Source organism: Pipistrellus hanaki, assembly GCF_964339955.1.
Source record: "Pipistrellus hanaki genome assembly, chromosome: 6".
Classification (NCBI taxonomy): domain Eukaryota; kingdom Metazoa; phylum Chordata; class Mammalia; order Chiroptera; family Vespertilionidae; genus Pipistrellus; species Pipistrellus hanaki.
The window spans coordinates 5,083,320-5,100,666 of NC_140508.1; the positions used below are offsets into that span (position 1 = coordinate 5,083,320).

General features: G+C 51.8%; 1 protein-coding gene across 1 annotated transcript in view; it reads right to left on the reverse strand.

The window, feature by feature from the left end:
• Nucleotides 1-17,347, reverse strand: part of TAF4 (TATA-box binding protein associated factor 4) — a 63,942-nt gene that overhangs the window by 8,985 nt on the left and 37,610 nt on the right. The window contains exons 4-15 of the mRNA XM_084888989.1: nucleotides 16,141-16,260; nucleotides 14,052-14,171; nucleotides 13,360-13,482; nucleotides 12,825-12,914; nucleotides 11,865-12,074; nucleotides 9,562-9,709; nucleotides 9,123-9,237; nucleotides 6,550-6,719; nucleotides 6,173-6,303; nucleotides 5,355-5,480; nucleotides 4,899-4,955; nucleotides 4,381-4,500 (exon numbers count right to left, since the gene is read on the reverse strand). Coding sequence (XP_084745115.1) covers nucleotides 4,381-4,500; nucleotides 4,899-4,955; nucleotides 5,355-5,480; nucleotides 6,173-6,303; nucleotides 6,550-6,719; nucleotides 9,123-9,237; nucleotides 9,562-9,709; nucleotides 11,865-12,074; nucleotides 12,825-12,914; nucleotides 13,360-13,482; nucleotides 14,052-14,171; nucleotides 16,141-16,260 — 1,530 coding nt within the window. The remainder of the gene's footprint in view (nucleotides 1-4,380; nucleotides 4,501-4,898; nucleotides 4,956-5,354; nucleotides 5,481-6,172; nucleotides 6,304-6,549; nucleotides 6,720-9,122; nucleotides 9,238-9,561; nucleotides 9,710-11,864; nucleotides 12,075-12,824; nucleotides 12,915-13,359; nucleotides 13,483-14,051; nucleotides 14,172-16,140; nucleotides 16,261-17,347) is intronic.

Sequence of the window (17,347 nt, forward strand, 5' to 3'; positions counted from 1 at the left end):
GAGAAAAGGAGATCAACACTGCCAGGACAGCTTGTGAAATGTGGCCAGTCTGAGGACTGGCCAGTGGCAGGATCCGTGCCGATCCCCCCATGACAAGGTTGGATAGCATATCAGAAACTGTGTGGGTGTGTACATATGGAAAACAATACAATAATACAGAAGAAACTCTGTGTTTCATGTACTCATAACTATAAACATACTTTTGCCCCATTCTGTAAATGTATAATACTATATATATATAAAATAACCAAATGCACATACACACAGACATGGGGGGTGGGAAGACAGGGTGAAGAAGAAAATGTGATAAAGTGTTCAGAATGGAAAATCTGAATGAAGGGAGTTCTTTATACTAGTCCTAAAATTCTTCTGTAGGTTTGAAACTATTTTAAAATAAAAACACTTTGAAAGAAGTTTATCAACATATTCAAGGGAGATGGTAACAGGGGCAGCATTTTTAGGATCTTGCCAAAGGCCCATCTATATATGTAAAAGCCTAAGTGATCGTTCAACTGTTTGACCGTTTGACCGATAGCTATGACATGCACTGACCACCAGGGGGCAGCTGCTCAACACACAGGCATAGAAACATGGAACAGACTAATGAATCTCAGAGGGAAGGGGAGGAGGGAAAGGGTGGGAAGAGATTAACCAAAGATCTTATATGTATACTAGAAGCCTGGTGCACACATTTGTGCGCCCGTGGGGTCCCTTGGCCTGGCCTGAGGGGATCAGGCCGAATCCATGCACCAGGCATCCAACATCCCCCGAAGGGATCCCAGACTGTGAGAGGGTGCAGGCCAGGCCAATGGACCCCATCAGTGCACAAATCCATGCACTGGACCTCTAGTATCATATAAACCGCAGAACAATCAGATAGCAACACCCAAACCAGCAGACACTTGAGAACAAAGCCAGTGAAGGTGAACCACAGCAGTCACATGCCTCAATGGTATTGCAAAACCGTGCAGGGCAAGTAGGAAAAAGCCAACCAGCACCAGCAAGCCTACAACCCTGGGGCCAGCAGGCTTTCACTGGAAGAACAATGGTTCATTTAGAGCAGGAGCTAAACCTGGGAGGACCTGTCTACTCACACACCAGCCCAGTGCTGGGAAGCCTTACAGGACTGACCAGGGCTCCCAGTCAGGAAATCAAGCTGAGCAGGAGGAAGGTGGGGAGCAGAGAACGGTGCAGAAAAATGGAGTGGGAAGCTGAGCCATGGACTCTCAGAACATGAGCACCCACACTTGTACCACCATGGAAACAACCCAATCAAGTCACAAACTTCCTCAAACCACACTGCTTCTTAAAAGTTCAAGAAAACAAATATACAAAAGTGAGCAACTGAAAGCATTAGCATCAAGTCCCATAGGAGACACTACAGGAAAAGGAGAAAAGGAGCAAGATAGCATCCCTATAGACGACAGAAAAACAGATGAAAACTGTATTGTGCTCATTCAAAACAAACTAAAGACATTAAGGAAATAATGACAGGCATGAAACAACAAAAATCAGAATTGACAAAACTTAGAAATGAGGCAACAAAACCAAGAATTAGAATTAGAACCAAAATTCCACTTGAGAAATGAAGACTAAATTAAAAAGAACACAAGAGCAAAGAAGCACAACAAATAACACCTTAAGAAGAAATTACAAAGGTGAAAAAATAAAATAAAAAGTATAATTTAAAAAAAGAGAGACTGAAAAGATTCGTGCAAAGAAGGTACAACATAGAGTAATGGGAATCTCTGAAAAGGAAAACAAAATACGTAGCAAGGCACCGTTAAAAAAAGTGTTCCTGCCAAAACCGGTTTGGCTCAGTGGATAGAGCGCAGGTCTGCGGACTGAAGGGTCCCAGATTTGATTCCGGTCAAGGGCATGTACCTTAGTTGCAGGCACATTCCCAGTGGGGGGGTATGCAAGAGGCAGCTGATCCATGATTCTCTCTCATCAATGTTTCTAACTCTCCCTCTCTCTTCCTCTCTGTAAAAAATCGATTTTAAAAAATAAATATATATATATATATATATATATATATATATATATATATACACACACACACACACACACACACACACACACACACACACGTAAAAAAGAAAGTGTCCCTGAATGAAATAGGATCTGATGCCGTATGCTGAAAGGACACACCTACACTGAAAAGGCCAATCCAAGAGTAAGCAACTCCACGTAAATGAAAGGCTTAAAGAAAAGAATTCCGTGGGCATCTTGGAGCAAAAAGAACATATTACACAAGAGAAATGCAGTATCATCAGACTTGGGGCAGCACTTTCTCCCAGGAACCAGTATCTGAGTGACACATGTAAGGTTCTCAAGGAAAGAAACATGAGCCAAGGATTTTATGGCTGTCAGAACTGACCTTCAAATAGAAAAGGCAGTTATCAAGATAGGAGAACTTGGGGAACGGTGTCTCCATGAACCATTTCAAAAAAGTCTGGTACAGTGAGATTCAGAAAAACAAAATGATGAGAACGCTCTCAGCATAGAGAATAGTCATCAGTATCAAATACACTGTTTACAGAGAGGGCAGACCAGGGAAGCGCTACAGTGCAGTACTTTTGTGGTGAGCCAACACCCGCCATACTCCTGGCACCCAGGAGTAAAGACCCACCCTCCAAAAACCTAAAACCAACCTGGACAGGGTAGGCAGAGCTTGCAGGTGCAGCTGCCAGGTCAGAGGGGCTTCTGAGACCCCATTCGCTTCCTACAGACTCTTTCTAACACCAAAGTGAAAAACAAGCCAAGGGGCAGGACTTCCTGCTGAAACATGAACAACGCTCTTGAGAGGAAGACAAAATCCTGAGTCAACCAGCACGGCAGGCACAATAGCCAGCACTTGATTAACAATCACTAGACACACAGAGAAACAGGAAATATGGCCTGCAGTTGGAGGAAAAGGCAGCCTGAGATGAGCCTGAGACAGCCCAAATGTTGGACTTGACAAGGATATCAAATGGCTTTCACAGACAGGATGAAAGAAAAATGGAAAAATATGTTGTCCACAAGGGGTAACGGGGAAGCTCAGCCAAGAATTAGAAACCATAGAGACCTAAGTGAAAACCCTGAAACTTCAGAATATGTTAGCTTCACAGCCACCTGGAGACGTGGTTGGGAAACTTGAGGATAAGTCAGTAGAAATTATCCAATCTGAAAAAAAGGTGGATGTACATGTAACTGGGAGTCCCAGTAAAAAAAATAAATAAGATGACAGAAAAGAATTTTGAAGAAATAAAAGCCAAGATATTCCAAATTTGAGGAAAAATACTCTCCTAGAGATCTAAGAACTCCAAGCAGGTTAAGTATCAACAGAACTGAATCTGAACACAACACAGACAGACTTCGGACAATCTCAAAACAATAAAGGAGAGGAGTGAGGCCTACAGGGAACAGGGACCTGGAAGACAGTGGAACAGCAGCTAAAAGTAGAATGGTTACACACCTGCGGTTGCTTCTCAGTTTAGAACAGGTGTGCAGTTCAGCAAAGCACACGATTTAGCCTCCCTTCTTTTGTGAGCTGGTCAAGAAACCATGGCACAAGGACACTCCTTAGAAAGGAAGGAACCAGTGGTGCCTCAGAGGGGTCCGAAGAACAGAGAAAACGTCAGGGATGGCTAATTCCTGGACTCACTTATACCTTTAGTCTGTTGTTCTATAAAATTAAGTGATATATATCTGGTTTTGCTTGGCTTATTCAAGAATGTAGGAGAAATTAAATCTTAATTTTTTAAAAAGAGTTGAAAGAAAAAAACAGATTGTCAACCCAGGATTTCATTCTCAGAGAAAACATTATTTGAAACAAAGAAATACAACCATTTCGGTAATCAAGTGAGGCCCCCACCGCCAGCCACTACTCTATACTGACCAGCTAAGTGCTGTGCTAGCACTCCGGGAACGGTAGAGAATCAGAGATGATGTTTTCTCTTCATGTAATTTAGCTTAAAAACAACTGACAGTTTAAAGCAAAATTAGCTTTCTTCAGGGCTGATCCCTATCTATGTATAAAGATATGCCAACAAGCAAAGCAGGAAACAGACACGCGCTGGGAGTGACGGGCCCGTGCTGGTCCCTGATCCGTCCAGTAAGAACAGCTCTCCTGTGGAGGCCCTTTCCCTGACAGTTATAATCGCCCACATTCTTCTCAAAGCCAGTCTAAATCTCATCATATTAAACCATGCAACTAAACTTCTTATGGAAAGAACTCACCTCCTGTGATGTTCACAAATAAGTCGATTTTAATGTAAAGTGTCAACCACGCATGTGAGAACGCCCGTTTTCCTACGTGCATCTGACTACACTGAGGGGTGAGCTGCCAGGTGCCCCACGCCCCCCTTCACCCCCCATCCCCACACACGGCTGTACCTCGGCCCCGGAGCCCGGGCCTGGGGAGTCCACTTTCCGCTTCTTGCGGGGCCCGATGGCGGCCAGCGCGGTGAGATTGGCGTCACGCTGCCTCATCTGCGCCAGCTCCTGCTGCTGCATCTGTGTGAAGAGGGAACAAGGATGGTCACCTCAGGTGCGTTTCCTGCTCTCAGCAGTGACTCACAGACAAGAGGTTGCACAAATTTTCTAAATTAAAATCTCTTTCATGCTTGAACCTTTTTTTTTTAACAGAAAGCATATTTTACAGTCAGAAAACAACAAACCAAGAGGTGCTCATCGTAGAAAGCTCTGGACAAATTTACAAGTACAGACTGATCACTCCGGTGAGAAAGTGCATAGCTCTGAAATGGGCAGGCAGCTCAGAGACCACTGGGGCGAGCACTCCAAGCGTCTACAGAAATGCTGCCTCACCAACGCTATCACAGACCCACGCTCCCACGGGGGACGGGGACAGGTCCCAGCAGCTGACAAGGCTCTTCCACCCCAAAGCTCCTCACCTCTTTCGCCTTCTGTTTCAGCCTTAATTGCTCTGGATCCTCTTGTCTGGAGCGAGACTATTTTTCAAAAAGGGAAAGAAGAAAGATAGGTTATGACCTAAATGTTCACAACATGGCAACACCAAGGTTGTAACAGGAGGCACACTGGTTAAATGCTGAAAGCCAAAAGGTGAAAATCTGTGTTGCATGACATGGGGAATAAAACAAACAGAATTCTTCAGAAAACAATACCCGTTTGGACAGAAAAACTAAGATACAGTCTCTGGTGTGCCTGCCAGCTATAGAAACCTGACGGGGTAGGACACAGGACAGGAGCCAGGATGCGCCCTGCCCCACATGCTATGGCCCCTGAGGCCTCACACCCCAGCCCCACTCCTGATTGCACCCCAAACACCACTCCAGCCTCCCAAGGAACCCCGAGGCATCTGTCATCCCAAGATACTCAGGAGTACTTGCCTTGGCTGCTCGCATTAGGATCTCTCTTTCCTGCTCATCTTTCCTCTGTTTTTCAATCTGATCGAGTTGTTCAAAAAATTTGAGCTGAGCCCGAACATCACTCGCCTGCTCGTATCTGTCATCATCCTAAAGAAGGTAAAATGATATGCTGATCAACTGGAAACCCAGCTGGACAGTCTGCACCCCTTCCCGGCCCAGTTGCCATAGCTCCGCCCTGCAGACCCGGCACCCGGTGTGCTCCACGTTTATACGAGGAAAGGCGCAGTGAGCTCAGGCGAGTTTCCACTTTATACATTGCGCTGTTTGTTTTAAGTAACATTTAAAACTTTCATAGCAGCATAAACATTTTCAGAATAAAACAGCTGTGCTTTCATTCTAACAGCTGCTCTGTAGGCGCTGTCGCCAGTCTATCTTGCTCTTCGGTGCCTGTGGGACAGCACTCACTGGAGCATAACAAGGATGCATGCTGGCTGCTGCTGTGGAGGCCAGGCCTCTGGCACAGGCGACCTCAACAAAACACAACAGGCGATGTTCCAAGTCACCGAGCAGACTGGAGCCCCCCATCTGCAGGGTTAGCTGGAAACCCCAGAGGCAACTGGGAATAAGACCCTATCCATCATGCCCTAGCTGAAAGGCACCTCCGCCTGTCCCAGCCACAAATCCCTCCGTCCGCAGCCTGGGGCCAGAGCACCTGAGAGCAATCTGCAGCCAAGAAGTGCATCTTCCCCACACCTTGCTCTGCAGGAGACTGGAACTAGCCAGGGGGCTGCCTGCATGCACTGGACAGCAGGACACTGGGTCCGGGAACAGCATGTTACCTTATGAGAAAAGTTCTTCTGCTGAGCCGTTTCTGATATTTTTTCCACGAGGTTCTGCAGCCTCTGTTGTGTGGCGTGTGACACGTAACTCACCACGTCGGGGTGCAGTTCTGTTATGCCATGTTTCTTACCTGGGGATCAGGCAATAGTTCACACATTTAGGCACTTCTTTCTCACCACTTGCTGCCTTGCACAGCCTCGGGGCAGCCCAGGCAGGCCCCGGGCAGAGCACCGTCACCACCACCACGACACAGGCAAGCCCGTGGTGGGGAGCTGCTAGGAGGGGCAGCTTGACCCCAATCGAGCACTAAAGTCATGGTACCCACAGACCCCGTGGGGACGCAGACACCTGTGACAGCCGTGAAACAGGAACGTACCTATTTCCAATATCCTCCTCTGCAAAGGCGCTGGCAGGAGGAAGGTTTCGTCTTTGCAGGACCGTGTGAGCGTGCCCACCAAGTCAGAGTTCGTGGCTAAGATTCTTGCACTTTCTTCCGATAGGTTTACTCCAGCCATTGACGCCACGTCGTTAATGTCATCATCGTCCCTTAAGGTAATAACAACAGATGACTGTGCCAAGCACGGGCTGCAGCAGAAGCGCATTCAGGTGGTCCCAACTCAGGGGCAATGAACGGGGGGAGCGAACAGGGGCCCTTGGAAAGCATGGCTCACATCTCCCAGGCACGCGTCTGCCATCTGCCTCGTGCTCTGTGCTGTCTGTCACCTGAATGAGGAAGCCTAGGGGTCTTCTTTGACAGTAACCCCAGTCTTCTAAAGAAATACCCATTCAGGGACAAGGCGGGCATGAGTCTTTGCATATGGACGGACATGTGCACAGAACTCCCCAACAGTCAATGCCAAGTTTAGACAGCAAAACCCAGTACCCTACTCACTGCTCAAGGAGTTCCCCCAAATAGAACTCTTTTAAAAGTCACAGAGCATTGCCCTAGCCAATTGGCTCAGTGGATATAGCACTGACCTGTGGACCAAAGGGTCCCGGGTTCAATTCCAGCCTAGGGCATATATGCAAAGGTTGCAGGCTCAAACCACAGTTAGGGGCCGTGCAGGAGGTAGCCAATCAATGATTCTCTCTCATTATTAATGTTTCTCTCTCTACCTCTCCCTTCCTCTCTGAAATCAATAAAAATACATTTAAAAAAAAAAAAAAACTGCTCATTTTACTTTCAAAAAAAAAAGTCACAGAGCATTGCCCTAGTCAGTTTGGCTCCATGGACCCTGCAGACTGAAGGGTCCTGAGTTTGGTTCCACTCAAGGGAATGTACCTTGGTTGCAGGCTCCTTCCTGGCCAGGGTACATGCAGGAGGCAACCAATCAATGTGTTTTTCTCACATTGATATTTGTCTTTCCCTCTCCCTTCCACTCTCTCTAAAAATCAATGGAAAAATATCCTCCAGTAAGGGTTCAAAATAAAAGACACAGAGCATTAATTTATATATCACACAATCGCAGACTCCGGAGAGAACTGGAGCTCAGTACACAGAACTCCTTCCTGAACCACCTGAGCGTATGCTGCTGACTGGGCCGACAAGGGCGCCCTACGAGAACCTGGCCGCATCACCAGCCGCCTCAGACCGCCCCGATTGGCGGAATGGCCCAGGAGTGCCATCCACAGCAGAGGTCCTGTTCACAGTCACATCTGGCGTTTCACTTGATGTCTCTTTAGCCTCCTTAGGCCTGGAATGCTCCGAAGCCCTTCCTGGATCTCATGCCCTTCACACTTAGTCACAGGCCACTTGTTTTATCATGCGTCCTCGTTTTCCATCTGATGGCCCCTCGTGACAAGATACATCTTCGGCAGGAGTTTCACACAATTACGCCCGCCACCTCCACAGGGCCTGCATTTTGTTGGTCCCTTTCTAGCGTGTCCTCCAAGCACTAGCCCCATGGTCCCTGCCCTGCTTCCCCACCGCCAGGGCACTCTGCCCGCCCTGTGTTTGGATGTGAGGACCTGGAGTGTGTGTGCCCCTATCTGCACTCTGAAACTGGGTGTCCCATTCCTCATAAACCATCAGCTACTCATTTTATGGGCTCATGGCTTCCTGTCTGTGCTGTGAGGACAGTCTGTTCCTAGAGATGTGGTCAGCAGGAGGAAGGCCACTCTGAAGACCTCTGTGTGAGCTCTGACCCCTGTCTGTCCCCCCTGAACACTGCTCTCTGACCTAAGGAGATGTGCCGAGCCCACCTCGCCTCCCCCTGAGCCAGCCGGGGGTGGTCAGCCTTTCCAGGCACCCTGGTCACTATAGGAAAACAGATGTCAGAAGATGAGATCTGAGCACCCGGGAGCTTGCTACCACCAGGTGTCACTGCTCCAGCTCCTTGGGTGGGCAGAGTGAGGAATTTCCATCTGCTGCTACTTCAGACCTGTCTACACTGCACCAGGAGGTGACGCCACCATGTCCCATTCCAATCCGACACCACAGGTCCACTCAGCTCACTGTTCTGCATTTGACTCCGTTCTCTGCCAGGGAGAGGCCCAGGCTTCCCCACCTTCCATCCACTCCCAGTTCTGAGCTGCAGTGACCTCACCTCCCATCTCCAGCACCTGCCCCCTCCCCACACCCTGGCGCTGCCCTCAAGCTGGGCTGCCCAGGCACATGGCCCCTTGCCTTCCTCAAACACTGGCCCAGCTCCGGCCACCTGCTGGCTGTGCGGGGAAAAGACCCATGAAAGCCTTCTGACCCAAGACATTTCCTACAGCTCCATCATGACAGTCACAGCACAGCCCTTCCTTCAGGGAGTTAGCCCTGACAGGTTAACTCCACCACAAGCAGGCTCAGCCCTACGCGTCACAGAGCCCATCAGCGTTCCGAGGGTCCCGAGGCTGAGAGCAGGGCGAGTGAGGCACCCGGAGGACTGACGCTCTCACAGTACTGGGCTATTCAAGACCGTCACAAGGGCTTCTCGATCACCTCAAGCAGGCATTCCTTACCGAAACGAGCCTCCCCCGGGCTCCTTGAGTTTATTTTTCTGCATAGCAGCTGCTTGGGCCGAGACCGCAGAAAGAGCTTTGGTTCCAGGTAACACAGCAGGTTTCACCACCGGGACTGCAAAACAAGGGACACAGGAAGCCCGCCCGATGCAGCTGCATGTGTGTTGTGCCCGTGCCCGGCAGAGAGCCAGGGAGGATGCCCCCACCCACTACAATAAAGTTCTGAAAAGCAGTGAGTTTCTAACCCCAAACCACAGATGAAAGTCTGAATGGCATCTCTCAAGCCTTCACTTGCTGCCCCACGCTCACAGGTGAAGACGGACCGCACTGAACTGGACACTCAAATGGCTCAAATGGTCCCTTTCGTTGTGTGTGTCCCAAAAGAGTAAGAAAACGGGAAGACAGGACCTTCAGTGAGTGGCCCCGACTGCGGCCTCACCTGGCTGCAGTGGGTTCAGCTGGATCTGCTGGGGTGTGGTCAGCACGATGCGGTTGTGAGGCTGCCGGAGGGCCACCATGGGTGTCTGCGTCAACGTCACCTGCGGGGGCCGGATCAGTGCTCCGGGCTTGGGCGGCTGCTGGATCACCTACGGCAGAGCCACATCACCATGAGCACTAACAGCGCCAGTTCCCAGCTGTCCCCAGCCATCCTCCTGCCATCGCCCCGGCCAGGGCAAGGTCAGGCTGCCAGGATCACATCAGCTTCCAGGCAGAGCTGCACCTAAGCGGCCCGAAACGCAGAGTTGTACGACTACTTCTCCTGCAGGCCAGCGGAGTTGATGTGGCCACCTGAGGCTACAGGTCAAATTTCTGTTTCTCCTTCACACTTTCTCTAAGAGGGGAGGTGGCCTTTAAGTTGGGGGAAGGCTAGATCGCCTATATCTCCCCTGAACTGTCCCCCAGATGTGGTAGGCGCCAGGCCCCAGCTGTGTGCCTGCTCCTCTTCCTGCACGGCCTGCCTGGCTCTGTCTACCTTAGACTCCTGCCACTGATCACGTGCTCACCCTCTGTCTCTGCTCCCCATCTATTCATCTCCCTGTCCAGTCAGCCTACCTCCTCCACCTCCAGCCTCTGTCCAACCCCCCACACAGCAGCACCCCGAATCCTGGCAGCACCGAGTACCCCACAGGGGCCAAAGGACACTACAGCCCCTTCTAAAGCCACACAGCTACCGTCCATGTGACCTCGTTCCACCCCTCTGGGGCTGAGGGTTTCAAAATCCAGTCTGGCCCTAGCTGGTATGGCTCAGTGGAAAGAGCATTAGCTTAAAGACTGAAGGGTTCTCGGTTCAATTCCGGTCAAGGGCCATGGCCAGGTTGCAGCCTGGATCCCCACTGTGGGGCATGCAAGAAGCAGCTGATCAATGATTCTCTCCCATCACTGATGTTTCTATGTCTCTCTCCCTCTCCCTTCCTCTCTGAAGTCAGTAAAAATATCTTTTTTAAATCCAGTTTCTGAATTTTACAAGGTAACGGGTGAAAGTGTTGTGGGGCACGCATAGAGGGGACAGGGCAGTGCCCTGAGATCAAACTATTTTGGCACTGACACCTGTGAAAGCCCACACTGTGCAAGATGGGTAAAGCGACGTGCCCCGGGCCTTCAGTCAGGATGAGCCTGAACCTGGGAAAGTTTCCAGTTTTCACATCTACAAGCTTCAAGGAAACCGGTCAGACTCAGGCCTTGCTACCCACTGCTGACCACACACACACACACACACACACACACACACACACGAATCTGCACAGAACCCGGGAAGCCAAGCGCAGAAGGGTCCCTGCTGGTCGACACGGGGAACACCGGTAGCATCACTCACACACCCGCACCACAGGTTAATCTCCGAGAACAATGGCTTCCCATCATGCTCTCTTCAAGAGAACCCAGCTTTTGTGAAAATCAGCCCAGGGGCTGCCAAACAGGACAGCTCTGTGCCTGCATCCCATGAAAGGAAAGAAGTCTGCCCCTCGGACTGGAAGGAGTGTGGAGCTGTCACATGGGCACCTCCAGCCCTGACACTACTGACAACCTTCCCGAGGGGGTCAGCCTGCTTCCTCCCCGCCAATCCAGGCCAAACCCACTCCAGTTCTAACTGAGCAGGTGAGAGAGCTGCATGGATTTAATCGCCCATGGGGTTACCATGTTGCACCATCATAAACACACTCCACTTCGACTAAACACCATGGAGCCTGGGGTGTGTTTTGCTGTAACTGGCTTTAGAGAAACAAAAACTCTTTGAATTTTTTTAATAGCCCCCAATTTGCCTATGGGAGCAAAGACAGCCTTTCTCCAGCTGCAAAGCTCGGGACACAGAATCGAAGCTGGCAGTAAATGAATGACAGCAGCCTGCCACTCAGCTCCTGGAGTTACAAGGCCCAGACTTGCTGCACGCCCAGGCCCGCACTGTGACGCAAAGGCTCACGCAGCTGCCTGCTCATCCAACACCAGCACACACTGTCAGTTTCTTGTATGTGGACCACTGCTCCCAATAAAGGTAATATCCAGCTAAGAGTCACTATAAACTCACCATGTCCCTGTAAGCCAGGATCACCCCAACGATACAGGTGCCGGATGGACAGTGGGTAAAAGCCAACACACTAACTTCATGCTACTGAGGAATGAATCACAGAATTGTGGGGCCCAGGCTGCTGCCTTATCCACGAAAGCTACGCCCAAGGCTGTCCTGCAGGCTCCCTGAGCCGAGAGGCAGGCAGGGATAAGGGGCTGTCCCTGCTTGCCAACGCCAACCTGTGTGGGCTGCGTGAGGCTGATGACAGGGGGCTGGAGAGCGCTGGTCACAGTGGCCGCCGTCTTCCCGGCCGTGCGCTGGACGGAGCTGCTCAGCACCACGGCTGTGAGTGCAGTGGTGGCCTGCTGGGCAGGCGGCTGCTGCTGCTGGCTCTGCTGGATGAAGGCTGCGGAGTCAGGGGTCAGCTGTCTCAAGGCGGGCAAGCTCCTCTGGTTAAACACAAACACAGGGTCGGCAGGCAGCACAGCATGGGGTCCCCTCTCCAAAACTCAGACACACCCCATTCTGGGGTACAGTTCTTAAGCTCAAGAGTGTCGGTTTTGCCGGCCAGTATGCCTCAGTGGGCTGAGTATGCTTCCCTGCACCAAGAAGCCCCAGGCTGGATTCCAGTCAAGGCACATGCCCAGGTTTGCAGGTTCAATTCCCAACAGGGGGCATACAGGAGGCAGCCAACTGAGGTTTCTCTCTCATTCGTGTTTCTATCACTCCCTCTCCCTCTCTTCTTCACTCTCTCTCTCCCTCTCCCTCTCTCTCTCTCTCTCTCAAATAAAATTTTTTTTTAATAGTGTGGTTTCAGAGCTTAGAGAGTTACCTCTGGTGTGGGTGGCAGCCTCCAGCACTGACCCTGAGCCCAGGAAGATGGCGCAGCACTTCTGAAATGCTCTGAGAATGCTGTGCACCAGAGATCACCTAAGGGACGACCGCTGCTCTTGGAGCCTGGCTCCTCACCGGGGTTGGTGTCCCATCAGCCCTCACGCTCACGGACAACCCATGAGTCGGGCCTGTGCTTGGAGTGGGACGCCCGAAGGCCAGCAGTACTGAGGTCCAACGCCCAGAAAAGCCTCTAAGAGGACGCCGCACATTCTGCTGCGGGCGCTTTAGGCTTTCAACACAAGGTGCCAACTGTGCCCACTCCGCCCTCAGAACAGCACGGAGATGGACAAGGGCTTTGCCGTTACCTTCAGGAAAGGCACAAGATAAGGTTGAGGTGAAGAATTAAGTTCTCGGTACAGCCGGCTGGTGAAATCTTCCGCTTCGATTTTTCCATCCTTAAAAATAAGACACATGAAATTCCTTCAGGACTGGAAGTTTGCACACAGACCTCTTGAGGCTATTCTGGTCTCCTGGTCTCTCTGCCAGGTCTGGACTGACAGAGGCAACAGGAGAGTCAGCGTGCCTCGTACTCAGCCAACGTGGGTATCCCAGGTGTGTGCTGACTAGCCTACCCCCGATCTCCCCATCCAGCTGTCACTCAACAGTGCCCAGCCCTGACCACGTGTCAGACCATCCTGCCAGGAGCCAAACAGCCTGAGGGAACCTCTCTGGCACAGTCAAAGCTGCGAGCGAGCACAGGCGCAGAGGGGTCAGGGACGCTTGTCCTCAGGGATGACACTTCCACCAAGGCCTCGGGGAGGAAGCCGCACAGGGAGGCTCTGCAGACCCAGGACAGGCTGCTATGTCACACCAGGGCTGGGCTGGTGGCGAAGCTCTTACCAGCAGGTGCTGCACCAGCTCCTTCACATTCGCCGCCGTCTCTGTGGACTGTTTACCGGATGAGGCCAGCTTTATTAACGTAGACAGAAAGTTCTTACATTTCTTCACGTTTTCCATAGTTTCCTGCATTCAAGTAAAAAGACACCTGTGAAAAGTCTTACAGGCAATGCCCATCTTCACCCTGAGAACTGTTTCTTCTCTAAGCATTCTCCTAGCCTGCTGGTGGGGCCTGGCCCGGCAGGTGCCCAAGGAGGATGCCCAAGGACACCTGGCCATACAATCAAGAAGGACCTGGCTCACACTTCCCTCCGCTGGTGATTCCCTCCCTTGGAATGTCACAAGCCGAAAACCACAAAGGTAAAAAGGTGACTCCATCACTGGTCCCTGCAGTGTGTTCATCACCAAGAAGAACCGGCATCTCCCAGATGCACAGTGAAAGGGTTACGGAGCGTCATAACTGCTAACGCTGACGAACTACTTGGCAAAGAAACTGGAAGAAGCTGTAAATAAAGTGGGATCCCAGTGTGAAGATTTATGCATGTGCAGGGAACTACTGAAGTGTAAACCCAAGCGGGTAACAGTGCTGTTCTACGAACACTACTAACTGCAAACACTACTGTCTGGGCCTCTGTCACCACGGGGAGCCCTCTGCACACGCGGTCCCACCTGAGGGGTGCACAGGCAGCACTCACCGTGGCAGCTGTGGAGGTGGTGGTGGCCCCCGGGACAGTCCGCTGAGGTGTCCCTGTCTGAACAGTCGCCGTCGACCCGATCGAAGCTGTCTGGGCAGCGCCACCCAGAACAAGCTGAGGCTGCAAGATTCCAAAACACAAGGTAAACAGAGGCTGCAGGCAGCAGCCTTATGTCTGGGAAGAAAGCTCCCTGCAGGGGTGGGGCCTCGCTGGGGGACATGCACCCTGAGGACTTTCGGACACAGCGACAGGCCGAGCCTGAGCACTGCAGTCCTCAGCACCTGAGAAGTAGGATGGTGCACCTCCAGCAAAAACTGATAGAAACAAAGCCAATCGCTGGAAAAACTTGGTGCTCAGGAGTTGATCCTGAAGTCACATGGTGACCAGTACAAATGGCCTTTTAATAAGCAAAGTAGGTCTCATCCTCAGTTCAAAAAACAAACTGCAATAGGGAATGTCACTGCCTGGTCTGCACAGAGCCTGGTGACAAGTCAGCCCTCCTGCAAGGCAGCTCTGGGAGAGAATGGACTGGGGCCCTGGCCCCTTCTGCCGGCCAGACTGGCCTTTTCCTTGCACTTCAAGAGCGAGTCTCATCATGAAGTATCACTATGGGGAGGTGGAGCACAGGAGGAATGGGTGGGAGTCAGTGAGGAAGGCCCCTGCTGAATGAATGGACAGCAGCTCCACCCTTGCCCGAGGTCAGGCTCCTGACCGACCACAGTTCTGCAGCAGGGTCGTGACACCAACATTAACTGGCTTTCTAACCGGTCCTCCAATTTATAATCTAGCTTTCAACATTTTCTCTCCAATTTTTAAAATGTCCCTTTCTTAAAACTTCTAAAGTAGGGGCAGTGCAACCCCTGCACATGCCTCCGGTGTGGCCCAGTGTCCATTAGGGAGCTGACGCAGCCCCTCCAAGCTCCGGGTGTCCCAGTGGCCCCAGGCTGTGGACACCAGCTTCCGGGAGGTCAGGAGCCGCAGGTTGGGACCGGATTTACGTCAGTCTATCTTCTCTCACTTGTAATGTGAAGCATGAGTCATCACTGCTGTCACCAGCAAATATCAAACTCAAACCTCAGGGGGAAAGGAGGAGCAAACCATGCTGCCATCTCGGGGCCTGTCCCACATATGCTCCTGCTGGCCCCACCAACTTCCACTCACGAGACACATCCAGACTGCACAGAAGCGGACACCCAGCTGACTGTGCCTCATGCTTTCTGGAAACCCTTGCACAAAATGTAGAATCAGATGCACCAACCAGACAGAACCCCAGGCAGAAGCCTGCATCCTGGAAGTCCCCAACACCTGGACGACCCTTCCTGTGTTTCAAACAACACTGTCGCTCACTGCAGGCGCCACAGGTGAGTCAGAGAAGACGCGATCCAGTGGGGGAAGAGTGTGGTGCGGGCTGCTCCAGACCCACTACCCACCACTGACCCTGCCACCTCTGGCTGTGGTTTCCTCATTCGGAAAAACAGGACAGCACCAACTGCCAAGGGTATCAACACAGACAACAATGCAGCAAAGAGCCACCCTGGCACAAAGACACCTGGTGAAACTTGGCCAGCACTGCAGCACCTCACAGTGCACGCTCACCAGCACCTCGCTGCAGCTTGAGCCTCTGCTCTGGACGCTCTGGCCTGTGGCCCTGGCCAGGTCTCCTCTGCTGTGACAGGAGTGGCCAGCCTGTCCGGGACACCAGCAGGTGAGCTGTTGAGAGCATCACAGCCCACTGCTGTGATAATGACACCAAGTAAGACCTGGGACACGGTCAACAACAGCACTGCCACCATCGGCGCATTCACGGGGAGACAGGTACACACACACACTCTGCACTAGGCTTTCCCTGCTCCAGAGATGCCTTACAATCAAATGCTGATCAGGTGACCCTTTCACTATTCTCTGGCAGGGCAGCTTTAAAGTGCTGCTGGTGCTCAAGTCCGTGTGGCCTTAAGGAAGGGGGACCCAGCCACAGCCTATGCTGTCATCAGAGAAGAGCCCTTCTCCTACAGCCTTCCTCCCAAAACTCTGCCTGAGTCCCACTCCCAAGTCCGTGCCTGGTCCCTGCGTGCAGGATGCCGGGCCTCACCTGCACTCCGGGTGAGCGCTGCAGCGCGGCGGCCGGCTGTACCGTCGTCTGGGCCTGAGACACCTGCTTAATTATGGTCGTCGGGGTCACCTGCCGGGCAATAATAGGGGTCCCAGGTGCCTGGAAAACAAGCAAGACCCATCTAAAAGGGGCAACAGCGTGAGAATTCCCCGCCACCCTGTGCACCCAAAGCAATCCAGGCACAAGTGCGTCTGCAAGTTCACTCGCAGTTTCAACAGAGCCACCTAATTCTAAATGTTTGCTTCCAAAGTAAAGTGCAGGCCCCCATCTTTGCTACTACAGTGAAAATGCCTTAGACTTCTTTATCAAATCAGCACGGTCCTTGAAAAACACATGTATCTGGGAATCGGTCCCATGAGGACTACTGTGATCTTGTCCGCAAGTACTAAAGAGTGACCACGGCACTAAGAAGTACTACGTGTCCCCGGGGTCTAAGACCAATCACACCTACCCCCGATGGGAAGCTGAATCCTGAGCAAGGTAATTATGAAGTTGGTTTGAAAGGAGATGGACAGCAAATGCTGATGGTCACATGGTGACATGCACAACCAACAGCTAAAGTGAGACCACAGATACCGTACGTCTGCCTCACACTGAACAGAACAGACTGGGAAGCTGAGCTGTTCCACTCAGCAAAGGGGCTGTGGGTCTCCCAGCACACGCAGCTGCTGCTGCAGTGCAGGGTGCCGCCCAGGGTACGAGCTTGAGAAGGAAGTCTCTCTCCACTTCAGTTACTGACCAGCTCCCTAGCTGAGAACAGAGGAAGACGCAGTGGACAGGAAAGCACCGCAGACAGAGGGGACGGGACAGTGCTGGCATGTGCCCACATGGAAATCATGACACAGACAAGGAACCCAGATGGGAGCAAGCCCTGCATGTTCTTCAGCACCGGAGCCTGCCTCCCGCCACAGTCTCCAACGCCTGTGTGTGGGGAGGCAGCTCTGTCCAATACAAGTGTGTCAAGTCCTCTGGGCCTCCCGACGAGAAGGCCAGCACTCAGTGTGCCTGCTCTGCCCACTAGCTTAGCACTGCACGTCTCCGCTCAGCCTGGGACCCAGCTCTGTGGTAGAAGCACTAGTACACGGTCCACTCTGCAGGAGAGGAAACTGAGGCATGGGAAGATGCAGTCATGGAGAGAGGGCAGCTCTCAGGGAATCAGAGCCAGCTCTTCCCAGTAAGACTGTCC